This window comes from Chaetomium fimeti (assembly GCF_033439085.1).
Source record: "Chaetomium fimeti strain CBS 168.71 chromosome Unknown B0H64scaffold_4, whole genome shotgun sequence".
NCBI classification, from domain to species: domain Eukaryota; kingdom Fungi; phylum Ascomycota; class Sordariomycetes; order Sordariales; family Chaetomiaceae; genus Chaetomium; species Chaetomium fimeti.
This window is the reverse complement of record NW_026944332.1, coordinates 2386544-2406364: the sequence shown is the minus strand read 5'-3', so window position 1 is coordinate 2406364 and position 19821 is coordinate 2386544. Positions and strand designations below refer to the sequence as shown.

Genomic DNA, 19821 nt, shown 5'->3' with positions numbered 1-19821 from the left:
GGCAGAGGAACAACGGCAGGCAAGGAAGCTGTGGATAAGAGACACAGGATGGTAATGCCGCAACTGGCAGTGGGAAATGAGTATCTTTTGACTTCAGGTTGAATAAATATGGAATGCAATGGGAAGAAAGGGTGGTTTTTAAGAAACCCGACGGCGATGATTTTCAGATGTCAGTGGAGTAGTGAATTCCGAGGGATGCCAGTTGTTGCACTCTGGACTTCCATGTCATGTTAGGAGCAAGCAGCGACGTCAAATGGCAGCTGGAAGTGGATTTGGAGTAACTCCCGGGCTCGAGGTGGGGTGACAGCTCCATGAACAGGGGGGGGGGCTTCTCCAATAATCCAGCCCATCTCAGCGGCCAGAATTGCCGGAGCAAAACCCCAGAGAACCAGACAGGCACTTCAGACCAAAGACAGACAGATATCCATAACACCATCTTCGGTAAACATGCTGAACTCGAATGAAAATATATACCAATCCGCTAAATGATACATGCGGCAAGGAAAAAAATGTACAAGAAGATCGTCTCGCCGCTCCAGCGCAAACGCCGCCGCCATGGTCAAGAAAGACAGACAGAGAGGGACACGATAGCAAAGGTCATCCAAGCCCAAGCCCATGCCCAAGATCTACGCCATCTACCAAACCAGCCTCCCCTTCCCCCATCTTCCCATTTCCCTTTCACCCTCTACCAGGAAAACGCCTCCTCCACAAAGTCCAAGTTCCCACCATACTGCCTGTTGCGGACGGCCCTGCGGACCTCGTCGCTCAGGGCCCCCGGCCCGCACACGGACACGGCCATGGTGCCGACCTGGCTCTCCATCTCCATGCCGAGCAGGGTGTCGATGTTGGGGCGGCCGGGGAACATCTGGACGGTGGAGCTGGGCGAGTGGATCTCCTTGGTGGAGCGCGGGCGGCTGACGAAGAGCATGACGCGCAGGATCTCGCGCCGCCGCTCCATGCCCAGCACCTCGGTCATCCACGGCCGGATCCACTCGAGGTGCTCGGGCGACTGGATCGTCCAGACGAGCACCACCTTCCGCGTCGCCACCGTGCCGTTGTTGAACCCGGCCACCAGGTCCCGCACGTGCGGGACGGCTTGCGTGATGCCCACGCCGCCGGCGAAGAGCATCACCGTGCCGTACGAGTGCAGCCGGCATGAGCCGCGGTAGGGTCCCTCGACGAGGCAGCGCGTGACCATCTTGCCGTCCGGCTTGGCCGACGCCTGGTTGTACAGGGCGCCCGTGAAGCCGGTGCGGCCGCGGATGATGAAGGAGAGGGTGGTCTTGCCGGCCCCCAGGATGTCCTGGCGGCGGACCGGCAGCTTCTCCTCGTCGTGGTGGTTGTCCGACTCCTCGCTCCACGCGACCGTGAAGGGGTGCGACTGCCAGAAGCTGACCGTCGGCATGTACAGATACGCGTGCTGGCCCGGCTTAAAGTTCCACGGCCGCGCCATGGTGACGGTGACGCGGCAGGCGTTGCCGGGAAGCGCTTCGACGAGCGTCTTGGTGCCGCCCGCGCCGATGTTGCGGTAGCCGATACGGATCAGCCGCGCGAGCCGGTCGAAGACCCAGAGGGCGACGACCGCGTAGAGGTACTTAATCTGCGGGAGCTCCTTGAGATCGAGGTGGTACCACAGGCCGATGATGGAGAGGATCGCGAGCGCGATGTGGGCCAGCTTGAAGGTCTCGTAGTATGCGTGGCGGAAGATGCTCGCTGCTTGGATGCCGATGGCGACGAAGGCGCAGGTTGCCTGTGGGCGTTAGCAGAGTTCGACGGGGTTTACTACGGGATAGGGGTACACACGATGAATCCCCACATCATGTAGCGAACGCGGAATACGGTCTGGAAAGCGCCGTCCCAGCCGCTGCTCGAGGCGGCGCTAACAAGGAATGCCAGTGTGTGGGCAAGGGCCTCCAGGATCACGATGCGGCCCAGCCAGCGATGGAGCAGGTTGAACGTGTCGAAAGACATGCCGAGGAGTGTGATGAGCGGATTGTTCCTGCCCGCCATCAGGAAAAGAGGGATCATGTTGATCACGGAGAGGTAGCCGGTGCGGTTCCTCACGAGCCTGGCGACGTCGCTGAACTCTCCCGAGTAGTCGATCGTCATGACGCAGAACGCCACGTTGGTCGCGAAGTAGCCGAGCAAAAAGACGAGCTGCATCCGGCTGGGAAGTGTCCCGACGTTGATGGCCGAGCTAAGTTGGAATTCGCGGTTGTGCCGCTTGCTGAGGATGGGCGCGTATTGCACGTTCTTCTTGAACCACGAGAACCTCTCGGAGTCCTCGGCGAAATACCGTTGCGTGTCGTTGTAGAGGCACGTCACTGTCCGGACATGCCTGATCAGGAGCGTGGTGAGTCTCCAGGCGAGAAGGACGACGGAAATGGCGCCCAAAACAACGAGCAGGTAGTTTGAGAGCATCTCGTTGACAACACCTGCCTCGGTCGACCCATGGCTTCCTTTTCCTCCGCCGTGTCCACCGCCGTGTCCACCTGGGGCTGCTGTGCTTGTTGGTGCAGCCATGATGGTTGCTGTGTCGTTCTTCTAATAACTCCTTCCGCTCCTCCTAAATCCGTCTCTCCTAGCACCAGTGAAAGTCGACTGCCTTTTGGATATTGGTCGTCGAAAAGTCGAAATCCTTGAGGATGGTGTGTGTATGTGTGTGTCTGTCGTCGACGCTATCAAAGCGTTCAAATGCGGCCGTAAAATCTGAATGAATGGAAAAGTCGAAATGATTCCCAGTGCTCGCCGAGTCCTGCAAGGGGAGCTGGGTAACTGAGTTGTTTGGTTGTCGTCCGGTAGTCGGGTGCGCCGGGTCGCGTGGAGTTTGTCACGAGAGCTCCCTGGAAATAGAGGCAAGTTGCCTTTGTGTGTGTTGTTGGATTGCTAGCTTCACCTGACCATGTCGCTAAATCCTTTTGTTTTCGTAGAGAATGTGGTTTCGGTTCCTTGAGGGGTGTTCGAGAAGTGAAATGTGGTGGGAGCGTCCAGCGGCAAGTCGTCAAAGTGTGAATCGTGAACTAGTCACAGTCGATGTGGTCATTACCTCAAAAGTGCCAATTGTTGATGACGCACACAGTGACACTCTGCGCGCAGAGAGTAAAGGAGAGTCGTCCCGAGAATGAAGAATGAATGAATCATCGAAATAGGCCAGCTAGGGGAGGGAACTCATGGATCAAAAGATGGGATGGTTCCATGGACATGGAGGGCCGATCTGACCCAAGGATCAGGGCTTGTAATGCGGATGAAGGGGCTGGTTCAATTTGGCCGAACCCCTCTCTTTCTGTAACGGCAGGTTCTGGAGAGGTCAGATGTGGTAATTTACATGTCAAGTGGGGCTGATTTTGAGATGGGCCGAACAGGCCAGCCATTCACATCCGCAAGTTCCGGTAATTTCGATGCCCGGTTTACAACGTTTGTTTGTCCGCGTCAGATCCCTGACCTCTTTCCATCACCGGTCGGGTCAACCTCCAAACTCAGTCTCGGAGGCACACCATGGAAACCGCTGCGTGTCTCGACCTCAAACCTGGCACTTGTATTCGTAGCGCTTCATACATAGTCAATGCAATGATTGGAGAGTGCCGCGCGGTGAAAACGGACGCGTGGGCTGTTTGAGAGGTCCCGAAGAACGGTAACCACAGCCGTCATGTCATGCAAGTGCCGTCTGAAGGAAGACCTAGCAGAAGCGACTCGCCGTGTGATGTGGGCCCAGTCCCGGGTCGCCTTTCGCCATGCCTCGATGTGCTCGAGCATGCCACGCATGCCCATTCGAAAGTTTGGGGCCCTTTGGGCGCAGGGGATCTCCACCCAACCTTCCCAAACCGGTCGAAAACCCGTCCGCGACGCTCCATGCCCCACATCGACGAGGCGGATTGCCAAGCGCCCAGCATGTCGAGTTCTCCATTGGCCGAGCCCTGAAACTGCGCTTTGGACTTTCCTGCCAGGGGCACACACATTTCTGCATGAACGAGCACGTTCCTCGGCCACTCAAAACTCCAAACTCGATGGAAGCGGGACTTCTCTCGGTCGACTTTTGCGGTCCTCCCGGCGACCGCCCGATTGAGGCAATTGCCGCGGGGTCGGAGAAACCCGCGGAGGCCTGGGCTGTCCAGGTTCGCCACTGCTGCGCACAGGGACAGCCCAGCAGCCCAGGTTCTTCGATGGAGACAGGGAAGCCGCTTCCCGAGATCCATGGATTGTTGGTTTCTCGACCTGCATGCGGAAACGAGAGAGACTTCTATGTTTGTACCACAAGATAACACATTCCAAACCTGTCTGCAGTAGGATGACAAAAACCCTGACGTTGTACATACGATGCACCGTCGCATCTCTCGTCATCCCATCTCTTCGAATAGCCCTCCATCCTGACCTGTGCCACATCAATGCAATAAATGGCCCAGGCCTTTACCAAGCGGCCGGCAACCAGGCCTGGGGGCCATGCCCCCTTTCCCCACCCAAACAATTAACACGGCACAGCGGCTCACGGCAGCTGGTGGAGGGAACGGAAAAGGACTGTCGTATTATTGCTTTGCCGAGACGCGTCGAAGGCTTAAAATATGGATACATCACAACTTGTGACTTGTGAATATCCAACGGGTCTCGAGGGCAACTTATCTCGCTGTCAACAACTCGAGAGTCGCCGTCGACAGCCGCCCTCTCAGCCGCCCTCTCAGCCGCCTGAAGAGAAGCGCGTGGCGATCGACGCCGAGACTTGAGGCAGATCTCCCGCCAGATCCCGTTTGGTGTTTCAACTCGGAGCTGACGAACCAAGCTTCTGTGGGGTCCCAGCGGTCAGAAGAAAAAGAAAACGAGAAGGGTGACGACAGCAGCCATGTCCCAGCCATGTCCCCCGCCGTCCCAAGCGATCCATCTTGAAACACGCCCCCGCCAAAACCCGACAACTTGCATCCACCATCACACCACTCATCGACGAAGAAACAGTTGCGGAGTTCGATCGACGTCGTTCAGGCGCCGTCCGGGCGCCGTCCGGGCGCCGCCCACAACTAGCCAAACCGCCATCTCAGTGCACCCAGACAGAGCCCGGCGGCTGGGTTCCCAGGCCTGGGGTTCCGTCACCGCCTCGCTGCTCGCCGTGACGGCGAGGATTGCTGCATATTTCATTATTTCCTTGTTTCTTTTTAGCAGTTTTTTCTTTTATGAACGCCACATGCTGGCAACAGCAGTCCACACAAAATCAAAATGAGAAGGCGGACTGTCAAGTGAGAGAAACGCTTCTCAAACACAAACGAGATTTGTCAAGCCCAACCCACACGCCGGTTCCCACACCACACGCAGTGGTTTCCAGAAGCAAATATGGGGCATCCCACTCCGAGAGATCCCAACGAAGCAGGACACTCCTGCCGGGGGCATGTGGGGATGCCGATGTCTCTGGGCGAACCGAGGCTTCGAGGTGTTCCACCAGAGGGCTTCTATCGGCAAGACCTGCCCAGAAAGCAATACGAATCGACGAGATATTGGCTCCAAGTCGTTTCAAATCTCGTTACACCATGTCGAGGGATCTCGGTTAAGCCTCATATTGGTGATACTGATGGCGTCATTTAGAGACATTGAGAATATCTCGAACTCAGCCGTGAAGCTTCTGGGGTAGGACAGAAGCATAGTTACTGAGACATGCCATCTCAAACAAGACAGTGAGTATGTGATGCTGGGGAATCCGATTGGTTTTCCACCATGACACATTCACAACTCCCGTAAACCGAAGGTAGACCAACGCCTCCAACTCTCCTTGCTCTATGCTCTCCATCCGTATGTATGTACATGATTCTACTGCATTACTCTACCCAGTAAACCAGACAAACACCTTAGCCGCATTCTACAAGGAAAAAAAAAGAAAGGAAGGAGAAAAACAAAGGTAAACCTCTAATCAGCGCCCCATGGTAGGTATCATTCCATCAGTAAACAACCACCTCAACCTTCAACCACCGTTCATCAACCACCCCCCCTAAAGCAGACTCAGCTCATCATCACTCTCCCCAACCTCTTTCCCAACACCCCACCCCTCCGACCTGCGCCTCTGCCCAACGCCCACCACCCCAGCACGCACAGGCTGCAAATACACCAGCGACGCCCTAGCCACCCTCTTCCTCGCCGCCGCAGTTGTAGTTGTAGTCGTAGCAGTAGCAGTAGCACCGGGGCGGAACCGCGCCGGCTTCTTCCTGCTGAGCCAGTTGCCCCCGTCACCGTCGCCGTCACCCTTCTTCTCCACACCGCCGCCGTTGTTGTCAAACGCGAGCTCGTCGCCTGCGCGCGTCATGGGGCGTGAGAGTAGCAGGCGGCGCGGGCGCGCGGCGAGGAACCCGCCCGCGGGAGTGGGTGGTGCGGGGGGTGGGGGCATTGACTTTGAGGGGGCGATGTCATCGTCGTGGTTGTTATCGTCGTCGGGATGTGGGCGGTTTGAGTCCGAGTCTGAGTCGGGGTCTGATTCCGATTCTGGTTCTGACTCTGTTTCCAACTGCGAGCCTGACACAGACACAGGCGACGTTTCAGTGTTTGGTGATGGCGCGGCGTCCTCGTGGTCTGTTTCAGACGACATGGAAACAGACCCGTCGGTTTCGTCACCATCGGGTGACGACGAGACGGGGTCAACATCAACGTCAACGTCAACCTCGTCAGCTTCCGCCTCCGATTCCGACCCGCTGCCCTCCGTATCCCCGTCCGCCGCCCCATCCTCATCCTCATCCTCATCCTCATCCTCATCCTCATCCTCATCCTCATCCTCATCCTCATCCTCATCCTCATCCTCATCCTCATCCTCATCCTCATCCTCACCCTCACTCAGCACCACCCCGCTCGACCTCAACCGCCTCCGTCCACCACCAGCCGGACGCGTCTCCGTCCCCGGCGTGGCAGCAACCCACTCGCTGATCCCATCATCCCACCTCACCCCCGAGAACGACGCCACCTTCCCCTTTCCCCCCTCCTGCCCAATCCCCCCTTTCCAACCACCACCACTTCCCCCCCTCCCGGGAGTAACACACCCCCCCACCCCAGCCTGCGCCTCCGCCAACGCCAGCCTCGCCCTCGACAGCCCCTCGGCAACCTCCAGATCCCGCAAGTCGCCCGTGTGCTCCGCCAGACGGAACGCGCCGTCGACGCGCATGTTGGCCAGCGCGGCGGGCGGGAGGGCGAGGGCCTCCAGCCGGTCACAGAACTGCGACAGGTAAAAGTGCGGCGGCAGGCCGGTGCCGCGGCTGCAGTGCCAGGCCATGGCGCTCATGAGCGCGGTGGTGGCGTCGTACTGCAGGAGCAGGGCCGGGTTGCCGCGGCAGGTTTGCACGTTTTTCCAGGCGGCTTCGATGGTGGGGGCTGCTGCCGAGGAGGGTTCGGAGATGGAGAGGAAGGCGCAGAGGGCGAGGATGTAGGTGCCGAGTTTGCGGGAGGGGGTTTTGCGGGTTTTGAGGTTCGTTGAGCAGGCTGTGGTGATGTTCGTCATTCTGCGGCGGAGGGTGGCGGCGCGGGTTGGCGAGGAGGTCTCGGGGGATTGGGTCGATCCCTCCACGCCGAGGAGGACGACGGCCCCGAGGGCGGCGACGGTGCTGATTAGAGTCGTCTGTGATTTTCCTCGGAGCCGTGTTTGTGGTACGCCACGCGGTTTCCTGGGTGAGGCAAGGGCGCAGAGAAGCTCGAGGGTGATGACGATAAAGTCTAGGGTGTTTTGGCAGGGCTTCATGTGGGTGACATGGCGGACTGTTGCGGGCCACAGAGTGATAAAACTCTTGTTCAGAATCCAGCCGGCAGGTAGCAAGTCGTTGGCAAGGAGTTGGGCCAATATCCTTGGTAAAATAGAAGTCCCTGAAGGGTCGCAGCTCCTGAGCGTTCTGAGTGGTTGATGGGCGAGAGAAGCGAAGAGGTCATCGTCGGCGGAGGAGGGCTTCGGATACTGGCGCACCACGAAGGTTTCGATGAGGCCAGTGAATTCCGTTGGCGGCATGTATTCGAGGCACAGCCGTATGAGCAAACCTGTCACCGGATCTTCCAACAGACCTTCGGTTGCGGCCTCTTGAATTATTTGAACGGCATGAGCCCGCAGAAGCAAACAAAGGTGGTTCCACCCATCCACCGCGCCGAGCGACTCCAACTCCGAGTAGATCTCGAATGACACTCCGGCACCTCGAACGGCTGATTTCGTGCCGTTTTCCTCGGATTCCTGCCTCTCCCACTCTTCAAGTCCTGCTATGTAGTCCGGGACTTTCCGGAGACACATAGCTAATAGCGACTTGGGACCGGCTGCGCGGTTCCTCCTGGGCGAAGTGACCCTTAGCAAGGCGTCGAAAGCCTTGAAGACGGATTCATAGAGCCCATGTCTTTCGGAGTCCACAGTGGGCCGGAAGCCAGCTAACTCAGTCTCGAAGGCGCATTTTGTCTTGCAACCATTGCCTGAGTGAATGCACCGGCTGTTGGTTGAGGGAGGCCCCACCTGAGGGGGCTCGTCTGGGGCCTTTGCTGGCGAAGAGAGTTGGTGGTTCCTGACGCGGCGGAGAAAAGGGGTGGGTAACACGACGTCCTGGGGCGCCTTGTTGTCGGGCTGGCGGCGCTGCCTCTGCACATTTCGTTGCGGCGTGCAGGACACATCGCTAGATGACCTTCTGCGAGATGCTCTCCTAGAATATTTGCGACATATTTTTTTATCGCTGTAATCCGAGTCAGAGCCGGGATAACTCCGCTTGCCTAACACAGTCCTTCGAGATTTTGGAGCTTGACCCGGAGCCGCTGAATTTTGGATTAACGCTTTCCTCTCTTTATCCTTTCTAAGAGCGGCAATGTGGGTAAGAAGGGGTCGTAAAAGCCGGTGGCACCGCGTCGCCGTCCAGGGTTGAGGCGGTTCTGAAACTGCTGTGCTGGTGTTGTTTTGTTTGGCGTGGTTGCGATGTTGGCCCTCCATGGGATCCGCCTCCCACCATTTAATCATAGGCTAATTAAATGGCAAACAAGAATGCGAATAGTAGCCAATGTTAGCCAATGTTAGCCAATGTTGGGTTTTCGATGAAAGTATTGTTGTTGACTCAATTCCGCTTCTGGATTAGGTTTACCGCACGTCAACAAATCCCACCTCGAGGCGTGTGAGCACGGAGCATGGCTGGGTGCAACAGATCACGCCAAGCCTCCTTTCCGACAACCCAGCCGATCGAGCTGCCATCGAGCTTATGAAAATGCCGGCCTATTGTATCCATCGCCATCGATTCGAACTGGGGAACTCAGATAGAAATATTGTTCCTGGAGAGAAGCGCCGTTCTTTTCCAATTTCTCTTTTTTTTCCTTCCCTTTCCCTCTTTCTTTCCTTTTTCTTTCTCCTTTTCCAGCTAGGTAGTATAAAAAACGAGATGACCGAAGGCCGAGCTTCTGCGCGAGGGCTTGTTCCATAGCAGCGTGGCTCCAGTGCCGGCTACTCCTCGCCGTTTGGCCGGCACGGGCCGGGGCAAAAAAAAAAGTTGTAAAAATTCTCGAATATTAAACCCCTCCAAACGATCTTCGCAGTAAACCACTCCCACCCAGGTATCCGGCAGCGTATTTGGACGTTTTTAATTCCCAATTGGGATCATTTCTACCGTCTGCTCGTTTGTTTCAGCATTCTCTTGCTTAACGCACTTCTTTTTTTTTGCTTCCGAGAGCAGGTCTGCACGGTTGGCTGGCCCTCGACCTGTAAATACTCTTTGTTAATCCCCCCGCCATTGTTCACAAAATACCACAATATCACCCCGGAAATTAGAGTACAAGATGGCCGATACACCGTCCAACAACACCGCCGCTCCGACTAGTACGTGCATATATATATGACTACCTCCCATGGACCCCTCCCTTCTTTATCCAGCCGCCCACAAACTGCCGTTCCGGACTAACCCAACCTCTCTGCCCACAGACAACCCGGAATCTGAATCTCCTGCGGTGCAGGACACACCCGCCGAGGACCCGGTAGAAACACAGCCGACCGAAGAGGATGTCGAGCAGCCTGATGGTGCGTTTGCAAAACGACCCAACGCACACCTCTATGCTGGACATTGTCTGACTGTGTTGACTAGATTCCCCCTTCCTCGTGAAGATCGTCCTGCCCCACGATGCCCAACCGTTGGAGCTTCCCGTATGTTGACAGCTCGAAATATCTTAGACCACTTCTAAAACGACACAGGTGTCCCCGCTAGAGCAAATCCACGAGATTCGGCAGTCCGTTATCGAGCACCCGGTCGCCGTGCAATACTCGTGTTTCCACCTCGAACACAATGGGCAGCGTATCAATGACTTTGTTCAGGTCTCGGACGTTGAGGGTCTCGCCGCCGACTCCGAGCTGCATGTCGTTGAGGATCCATACACTGAGAAAGAGGCGAGGATTCATTTTATTCGGATTAGAGAACTGATCGGCGCCGCTGGAGACCGCACCGACACTTCCCAGGGCATCCTCGCGGGCACTTCGATCCATGATGATGTCGTGGCTGCCGCTGCCGAGGAGGCCGAGAAGGAGGTCCAGCCCTATGATTTTACGGCGACGCCCGAGCTCTCCGTTCTTCTTCCCAAAGAGACGCCGCCTGCGCCTAAAACCGTCAAGTTGATCACACTGTCGTCGTGGAACCCGCCCCCGGCCCAATGGAGGCAGAGAGGTCACCTACTCTACCTCGCTATCACCACGAACGAGGGCGAGCAACACCATGTGACCGGGCACGCCGGGGGGTTCTTCATCAACAATTCGAACAAGGACAGGTTCAACCCGACACCCCGAACTGATGCCAAGGGCGCCTCGGCTCACTCCCTCTTTACTCTGCTCGACAAAATTTCGACCTCGTTTTCTAAGGCGTTTGCCGACTTCCAGCAGTCCGCAAACACCAAGGAACCGTTAGCGACATTCCAAATCGGCAACACCGTCCCCTCAGCCCCCTGGATTGTGCCATCGGCCACCTCGCCGCTGTGCGCTCACATCTCCGATCCGACAAGGCCCCAGGAAACGTTCCTACTGGGCGGCGCCGAGAACACGGATTCGCTGAGGGACTGGAATGAGGAGTTCCAATCCGCAAAGGAGCTCCCCAGGGACTCGATCCAGGACCGCGTTTTCCGGGAACGTCTGCTCGCCAAGCTCTATGCCGACTACAACGATGCTGCTGCTCGCGGTGCGGTGCTGGTTGCCCGCGGCGAGGTTGCTCCTCTCAACCCAACCGAAGGCCGGGATGCCCAGATCTTCGTCTATAACAACGTTTTCTTCTCCTTTGGCGCTGATGGTGTCGGCACCTTCACTAGCGAGGGCGGTGACGAGGCTGCGCGCGTTGCTACCGGAAAGGACGTCCACGGTGTCAAGCTCGTGAATCAGCTCGATATCGATGGCCTGTACACTCCCGGAACGGTCGTTGTTGACTACATGGGCAAGCGTATTGTCGGGCAGAGCATCGTCCCGGGCATTTTCAAGCAGCCTGAGCCTGGTGAGAACCAGATTCACTACGGCGCTGTCGATGGCAAGGACATCGTTGCTGCTGACGAGAGCTTTGCGCCTTCCTTCGAGAAGCTCGCACAGGCTCTGCGCGTCAAGAAGCACGCCGTGTGGGACAAGGACGACAAACGGTTCGACCTGGAGGCCAGCGTCGAGATGAAGGGCCTTCTTGGCACCGACGGTCGCAAGTACGTCTTGGATTTGTACCGCATCACGCCGCTGGACATCGCCTGGATGGAGGAGAACAGCCCCGCGGGTGCTGAGTACCCCCACCGTATGACCGTCTTGCGCCCTGAGCTGGTTGAGGCATTGGGTAAGCAAAAGGCTCGCGACTTTGTCAACGCCGAGTTGCAAAAGCGTGGGGCTTTGAAGAAGCAGGAGGCGGTCGAGGAGACCAAGGAGGAGAAGCCGGAAGAGGAGAATGCCGAGGAAGCCGAGAAGAAGAGCGAGGAGGCCAAGGCGGAGGGCGAGGAGGTTGAAGCAAGCGAGGAGAAGGACGAGGAAAAGAAGGATGAGGAAAAGACGGAAAACGAGCGGATCGACATGTCGAACTTCAAGTTCGCCTTGAACCCCGACGTTTTCAGCGGCCAGAACCCGCAGACCGACGAGGAAAAGGAAGAGATGACGAAAGACGAGCAAGAGGTTCGCGATGCCTGCACCTACCTCCGCGACACCGTCATCCCCGCTCTTATTCGGGACCTCAACGAGTCCGATATCAGCTTCCCGATGGACGGCCGCTCGCTGACCTCGCTGATGCACCGCCGCGGTATCAACCTGCGGTACCTTGGTAAGCTGGCGTCGCTGAGCGAAAACACTCGGCTGGAGTGCTTCCGTGAAGTCTGTGTCCGCGAGATGATCGCGAGATCGTTCAAGCATGTGGCTTCCAAGTATCTTAAGACGCTACCCCTCCCGCTTACTTCGTCCTGCTTCTCGCACCTCTTCAACTGCCTGCTAGGCACAGAGCTGAACGCCAAGCCGGTCGCCGACATTGACGAGTCTTACCGTTCACTCTTTGATGAGGCCGATCTCGCATTCGAGAAGGTCACGCCCGAGGGTCTGAGGGAAGAAGTCCAGAGCGAGGCTACTCGCAGGTTCCGCTTTGTCCTGCCGGATAACTGGTGGAGCCAGGTCAGGCATCTGCAGCTCCTCCGTGAGATCTCCCTGAAGCTCGGGCTCCAGATCCAGATCAAGAAGTTCCGCTTCAGTCAGTCGGCCGAGCCTGAGCCTGCGCCGCAGACCAACGGCCAGCCCCAGGCCGAGCCGGCCACGAAGAAGAAGGGCAAGAAGAAGTCCCGCGATGGGTCGCCGTCCACCGCGCCGTCGCCTGTTGTTGCGCCGCACACATTCACCCCTAATGACTTTGTCAACATCGTGCCCATCATCAAGGACTCGTGCCCGCGCAGCGCGCTAGCCGAGGAGGCTCTTGAGGCTGGCCGCCTGTCGATCTACCAGAACCAGCGGAAGCTCGGCGAGGACCTCCTCCTCGAGTCGCTGTCTCTGCACGAGCAGATCTATGGTCTCGTTCACCCCGAGGTTGCCCAAATGTACCACACGCTCTCTCAGCTATACTTCCAGCTCGACCAGAAGGACGCTGCCGTGGAGCTAGCCAAGAAGGCCGCCATCGTCGCCGAGCGGACAGTCGGCCTCGACTCGGCCGAGACGGTGCTCAACTACCTCAACCTGAGCCTTTTCCTCCACCAGCGCGGCGACAGCAAGCTCGCGCTGGGCTACGCCAAACACGCGCTCGACATCTGGAAGGTCATCTACGGCCCGGACCACCCGGACACCATCACCACCATCAACAACTACGCCGTCATGCTGCAGAGCCTCAAGGCGTACCACGAGTCCCGCCGCTGGTTCGAGGAGTCCCTCCGGGTCTGCGAGAAGGTCTTTGGCCGCCAATCCATCAACTCGGCCACGCTCCTCTTCCAGCTCGCGCAGGCCCTCGCCCTCGACCAGGACTCCAAGGCCGCCGTGGACCGCATGCGCGAGAGTTACAACATCTTCCGCGCCTCGCTCGGGCCCGACGACAAGAACACCAAGGAGGCCGAGCACTGGCTCGAGCAGCTCACCCACAACGCCGTCTCCATCGCCAAGCAGGCCAAGGACCTGCAGGCGCGCCGCGCCCGCGCCGGGTACCGGTTCGCCTCGCGCGGCGTCAGCGTCGGCACCGGCGCCACCGGCGCCACCGGCGCGGCCGCCACCGAGTTCGCCGGCAAGCCGACCCCGCCCCCGTCCATGGACGGCCGCACCATCGACGAGCTCGTGCGCTACATCGAGGGCACCGACAAGAAGAAGTCGGGCGGCGCGGGCGGTGCCGGCGGCAAGAAGCGTGCCGGCCGTGGTAACCCGAAGAGGCGAGGTGGTGCGGCTGGTGGGAGCGCTTGAGCGGGCGACATCGTCTAAGGTTGCGCGGTGATCTGTGGCATTTGTCGGAAGGTGTATTTGTATTTATGCGGTTCTTGTAAATATAGGCCAGGTTAGGCGGGGCCGGCGGTGTTGGAAATCAAAAATAGGGGGGTGATGATGATGACGGAGGCGGAGGTGTGGTGGAGGTGGGGGAGGGGGGGAAGGGGGGCTTTGCATGTTGGGTTTTATTTTCATTCTCATCACGGGGCGCGAATCAGGGGCGGATAAAAAGCAAAAGCTGGGGCGGTGTGTCATGTCTTTACCTTATCATCATCTCATCATCGTCACTTTGCTATAAACTTGGGCTTGGCGGGTTGTGGGTGAATGGATGGGTAAGGACCTAGGCGGTGGAGGGGCAAGGAAAAGGGGGGGGGGGGGGGGGGGGGGGGGCGGGGGAGGAACGGGGTGGCTTGTTGCTGTTGCTGTTGCTCTGTGATGCACGGGGCGACGTGTTTGGTTGATGTTGAACCCTTTAATGAGACACATCTTCACTCTCCAATATTCCCTGTTCCGTACTTTGTGTTTTGCGAACCCGAGGGAAAGCAATTTACAGAAAGCAATTTTGCATGTATGGTAATGCGTGGTGGGCACGTGGGGCATGGTTTAGGGCGGCGTGGTGGCCATTTGACTTGGGTTGACTTGCCCCGCAGAACATCCACCTGCCCTGAGTAGAAGTTTGTAAACAAGATAGTTAATTTGACTTGACCTTCTCTCCAGCATCTCTGCAGCTTTCTACTTTTTATTTCTTATATTGTTTCTATTTTTATTTTCATCACAGTTCGTGATGAGGATTCAGGGTGTGATTGTCAATTGGGGTGGCTGGGTAAATCGGAGGGCGTGGGTTCCCCTGATCCTCCAGATGGGTGTTCTGCGAACAATGATGGAATAGGTAGTGACCTAACGAACGTTTTTGGCGCACGGCGAACAAACCCACCAACGGGATTGTTCAAGTCAGGTTCACTAGTCTACAAGCATGCAGATGCAGATTTAGGGCTGAGACCTCGAGAGTGGAATTTCTTTATCTGCAAGATATGTTCCAAACAATGATGCACCCTCGACGGAAATCCGTCTGTACCCGAGCCTTTCTTTGTTGACTTCGGCCGACTTAAAACTGGAAGAGAGGGGGTTGGGAGTGGAGGTGCAGCTCCCTTTGCAACATGACGAGCTTGTGCAGTTGCACCGCACGTGAATTCCCACTTCGCCCCACTAAGATCAGCGAACAGACCTGGCTGATTGGCCACTGACCCCTCCGTCCCTTCCTCGCGTTCAAGGCGCGAAAATCCCAAGTCAATTAAACAACTTGGACCTGGAACTCACCAAGTTCTGCATGTTCTGCACCGAACCAAGCCCACAACCACACTCAGCTCGGCTTTATTGGTGACTCGGACAGCGACACGCCATTGCGACCACGCCATCTCGGATGGTCGCTGCTCAACGGCAATTCATATTTTGGGTGTTCTGGACATTGCGCGCAAAGAATATACCGTGTCGCATTCGGTGCTAAGCTCTCGCAAAGCCAGTGGGCAACGAAGCTGCCACCTCAACCTCGTCGCCGAATATACTTAACTAACCAACCCCTTCGACCCCTCCTTCACGGTACCTCACCTCATGGTGTAACGCAATAAAAAATGCCCACCCCTACCAAACGCGCGCAACGCGTTCGCCGTGATTTGCGCAGCGATGCGATCGCCGAATCGTCCTCTCCATCCCGCCCCTCAAAGCGGCGCAGAAAGGTAAGGATGTCCCGTGCCCCTCGGTCGCGAAGCCCACGACCTTGACCTCGACCTCGACCTGAACCTCGACCACGGCCTCGGCTTTGCGACTCGTGGATGCGATTACAGCCTTGTTCCCTCTTTCCTTTTGCTTCACGGCGCTAACCATCCGTTTTGTGTAGAATGATGACGCCGCCGAAACAACCGAGACCTCCGAGCCCGTCGACGAAGGCGACTCGTCTCACCTCGCCGATCAGTCCGCAATCGAAGACGACGACCAGCTTGTGACCCGGGTAACCCAGCATTTGGTAGCTCCCACGGCGCAAGTGCAAGCCAGCAAAGACCACTCCAATAGCATCCACGAGTCGAACAAGGAGGGAGTGAAGGCCTATGCCAAGATCGCGGCGCTGGATTGGACATACTACATCACGAGGCTGACTGTCAACATTGGCCGCTCGTCGGACCCCGCTCAAGCCCGAGCGGACCAGAACCAGAAGGACCCCGACCAAAATCAGGAGGATCCCGACGCTATACACATTGACTTGGGTCCTAGCAAGCTTGTTTCGCGGCTTCACGCGGTAGTTTACTTCAATCGCGACCAGGAGAAATGGTGGTTGCTCGTGAAGGGTCGCAACTCGCTCAAGGTGGATGGGTCGTTGTGGAAGGCGGGCCAGGCCGGCCCGCTGCGGAGTGGTGAGGTCATCGAGGTTGGCGGCGTGGAGATGATGTTTGTCCTTCCCATCGACCTCAGCCCGCTTCAGATCGCCCAGCAGTACCTAGAGCGCGCCGGCATTGTCAAGCCGGAGCCTTCCACAACCCCCGCGCGGCCAACCCGGCACCCTCTACCATCGGGGGACAGCGCCCACGCGAGCTCCCCGACCAAATCGTCGCGCGGCCAAAGCTCTCAGAAGCCCTTGGCTCCAGCCCCGCCGGACTACAAACGGCCGGGTACACCCCCTTCCGCCCGTGCCCGTGCCATCACAGCGGCCAAGACGCCGCTGGTTGACCACGGCGCCGGACCGTTGATGATGAGCAACAGCGATGTTGATTTGAGTCTGGATGAAAACCGGCACATCAAGCCCCAGTTTAGCTATGCACAGATGATTACACAAGCGATTATGAATACGCCGGAGCAGAAGCTCAACCTCGCCGGCATCTATCACTATATTCAAACACGATACGCGTACTACAGGCATCAGCCCGCCACCGGCTGGCAGGTAGGTTCCCTCCTGTGATCATTCAATGTTACACACAGCGCTAACTTTTCACAGAATTCGATTCGGCACAACTTGTCTCTGAACAAGGCATTTGAGAAGATCGCGCGTTCGACGGACGAGCCCGGTAAAGGCATGAAATGGCAGCTCGTCGCTGAGTCTCGCGAGGAGATGCTGCGCACCGCGTGGCGAGGAGGTCGCGGCGGCCATCGTGGCTCCTCGAACCCATCATCGCCAAGTCAGCTGAGCTACATCACCTCGGGACCCAGGGACATGGCCGCCAGGGACCCCGCCTCGGCGCGCAAGCGCAAGGTGTCGCCATCGGGGTCACCCCAACCCCGCTCGTCGCTTCGGGAGCTGCGGGACTCGCACATGACCCCTGTGCGTCCAATGCGGAAACCGTTGCCTGACGAAGCCGGCGCCGGGGATGACAGCCCCCTCCCGCGTGCACGGAAAGCCAACACGTCGAGCACGCTGGGGCTCGTGGAGAACGCGCCGGGATCACCGACACTGACGTCGTCGTACCTGCAAGACGACGGTGCGTCGTTCGTCACGCCGGCTCCGCACCGAGTGCACCCCAAGCTCGCGCCGCCTAGCACCGCCCAGCGGCCCAGCCAGCACATGCCGACCAGCTCACCTGCGCCCTTCTGGAAGTACGCCGACATTGGGAGCACCCCGCTCAAGCCCGTGCACGCGCCGTTCGACCTGAGCCCGTCCAAGGCGCCTGCCGGCCTGCCGCCCCCGAGCAGCAGCCCGCCGCGAAGCAAGTCGCCAGCGCCGCCGAGCCCCACGCGGCCGAGCAGCCGCACGCCCGTGGACGAGCCGCCTAGCCCCGCGGGCGAGGAGGACGACGGCGGGTTCGATTTGACTAAGTGAGTGCCTACCCTACCCCTTACCTCCCCTTTGCTACATCGAGACCGGGAAAGTACGATAGGCAGCAGCCGACTAACACCTGCGCGATAGGGGTTTCCAGAGCATCGGCAGCTACCACGCCCCCGTCGGGCACGGCAAGCAGGTCCAGCCGGCGTCGAACGGCGATTTGTCCACCAGCGGCAGCGCCTAGCGGGCGCGCTCTGGTGCGACTGCGCGAGGTGCTTCGACAAAGTCAGCCGTCCGCCGCGTGGCAATATCACCGTAGCTACCTACCTACCTACCTAAACTTTTGGTGTCATTTGTTATCACTGCTTATCGCTACCGGCTTGCTTGCTTGCTCTTCTCACCTCCTTTTTCTTTTCTTTTTTTAAGCGCGAGGGGCCGGCTGTTTGATATATCGTTAGGGACAAAGGTCGGTCGGTTTATCACTAGCAGTTACAGCAGTATCGGCGTCAGTAACGTTATTGGCTAGGTATTAGCAAACGGTCGGCGGTCGTTCTTGTTCCTCGTTCTGGCTCGGGTCGGTTTTGTTCTGTGTGCTTTTGGCGGAGTATGGCGGTTGGCGTGTCTGGGCCGCCGACTGACGGCGATGGATGGATGTATGATGCTTGCTGACTTGGCTTTGTGGGCACGAGGATACGTTTTAGTCTTTTCTACTGATGCATTCCTTTTGCTGTCACTCTTTTTTTGTTGCTTTTTTTGTTGCTTTTTTTGCGGGCGTCGGTCGGTGTGCTTCGGAGCTGTCCCCCATATTGTTATACTGAGGCAAGATATGGTAGCTGATACGATGGCATGATTTATCTCCTCCGCGTCTTGTCTTGGGTCCTCGCTCGCTTGAGGGGCTGGTGTGGGCCTCGTGTGCTTACTGTGTAGTTGGAGTTGGGTTTGATCGCGCCGGGAGTGCCCAAAGTACTCCTCCGGCGAGTCTTCTGCCAGTCTTCTGCGACATCTTGGATTCGAGCCGGGGTTCCCCTTGCAGAGCGTACACAGGACATACATACACGAGTAAGAGGTGGTGATGCAGGGCCGAGAACCTCAGTGGACCCTGTCAGCCCAGCCAAGGTAACGTGGAAGGCAGGGCTGCCACACGTTGCGGTCAGCGTGTGGCCAAGGGTTGGGATGTCGGAGCTCAGGAGTCGGTGAGGGATGAGGCGGTACCCTGAGCTTGTTTTCACTGGAGCGAGTCGAGTTTTCCTTTGACCGATCGTCATATTCAGCTGTGTTCCTACATGATGTGGTTCTCGAAGCTAGCCGGATTCTAGAATTGAGGTCATCCACTCCGGAGCGGTCACCGCTTCGGCTGACACGCCCAACCGTCATACACCACTCGGGCCGATGACAGTCGACAAACGCTCGGGCCAGTGTTTCTTTTCAGCCCCCATCTCCCTCACTCCGGTGGTTCGACATGTTTGACCGGTCCTTCACCAGGCTCGGGAAGGGCCGGCGACTGGCTTGTTGGCAGTCTGACTGAGGCTGCCGAGGGGGGAATCTGACTTGCATCCGTTTCTTCCACCCCCCCTCCCCCCCTTCCTCCATTCTGACACATGTCATCCCCATCCAGTCGGTGAGTCAACAGTTTTCTGTCCGCAGGCGGCCTCCGGAAACGTGACTGGAGATCTTTTTATCCCACCTAAACATCATGCTGCCCGAATCACACTTTTCCTGCACCTTGCGGTTGCCAACGGGTCAACCCCGTGTTGGGACCCGACACTCTGGGCACAACCATCCAACTCGACCAGTTGGTGGGGGAAGGGTGAGGGGGGGTGGTGATGCACACGCGGCACCACGCGAGGGGGGCATGCAGAATCTGTGCGAGTTCCCGTCCCCGGATTCGGCATACCGGCCTCGGCACGCCGCTTCCCGTCTGAGCATTCTCTTTTCGCACACACGCCCTTTTTTAGGAGTCACTTGTCCTCCGAACGGGAAAATCGGGAACCTGGGGAGGGGGGATTCCGCGAATGTGGCGAACCCTATTGGGTGCCGCATCCGTGCCGACTCTGGGATGGCCCCCTACCGGTCCGGTGCTTGGCTGGTTCGCGAGTCGGTGAACCGGAGGTTGGCTCGTTGGGGGTTGAACACGGGCTGTTGGCTGTCGACAAGCCCCCCCCCCTCCTTTACTCCCTTTTTGAAGGGAAAAGGGAAAGTGGAATGACCAGGGACGGATTTCGCCATGGACCGGCTTTAA

General features: G+C 57.9%; 5 protein-coding genes across 5 annotated transcripts; 2 read left to right on the top strand and 3 right to left on the bottom strand.

The window, feature by feature from the left end:
• Positions 1-77: 77 nt before the first annotated feature.
• B0H64DRAFT_157418 (uncharacterized protein) lies at positions 78-560 on the bottom strand. Its single transcript, XM_062798526.1, has one exon. The coding sequence runs from the start codon at positions 434-436 to the stop codon at positions 164-166; it is 273 nt and encodes a 90-aa protein (XP_062659368.1). The 5' UTR covers positions 437-560; the 3' UTR covers positions 78-163.
• B0H64DRAFT_157429 (ferric reductase like transmembrane component-domain-containing protein) lies at positions 561-2830 on the bottom strand. The gene is made up of 2 exons (XM_062798528.1): positions 1804-2830; positions 561-1750 (listed from the first exon to the last, which is right to left on the bottom strand). The coding sequence occupies exons 1-2, from the start codon at positions 2521-2523 to the stop codon at positions 686-688; spliced, it is 1785 nt and encodes a 594-aa protein (XP_062659367.1). The 5' UTR covers positions 2524-2830; the 3' UTR covers positions 561-685.
• A 3082-nt stretch (positions 2831-5912) lies between these two features.
• Positions 5913-8568, bottom strand: B0H64DRAFT_374024 (uncharacterized protein; the record flags this gene model as incomplete). Its single annotated transcript, XM_062802305.1, has 4 exons — positions 5913-5933; positions 6065-6881; positions 6999-8463; positions 8517-8568. The coding sequence occupies 4 exons, from the start codon at positions 8566-8568 to the stop codon at positions 5913-5915; spliced, it is 2355 nt and encodes a 784-aa protein (XP_062659366.1).
• A 1026-nt stretch (positions 8569-9594) lies between these two features.
• On the top strand, positions 9595-13848 carry B0H64DRAFT_157405 (clustered mitochondria-domain-containing protein). Its single transcript, XM_062798525.1, has 3 exons — positions 9595-9973; positions 10038-10096; positions 10145-13848. Exons 1-3 carry the CDS (start codon positions 9805-9807, stop codon positions 13814-13816), a joined length of 3900 nt encoding a protein of 1299 aa, XP_062659365.1. The 5' UTR covers positions 9595-9804; the 3' UTR covers positions 13817-13848.
• Positions 13849-15465: 1617 nt separating this feature from the next.
• B0H64DRAFT_323201 (fork head domain-containing protein) lies at positions 15466-17639 on the top strand (the record flags this gene model as incomplete). The annotated part of the gene is made up of 3 exons (XM_062800602.1): positions 15466-15570; positions 15732-16766; positions 16821-17639. The coding sequence occupies 3 exons, from the start codon at positions 15466-15468 to the stop codon at positions 17637-17639; spliced, it is 1959 nt and encodes a 652-aa protein (XP_062659364.1).
• Between the last annotated feature and the right edge of the window lie 2182 nt (positions 17640-19821).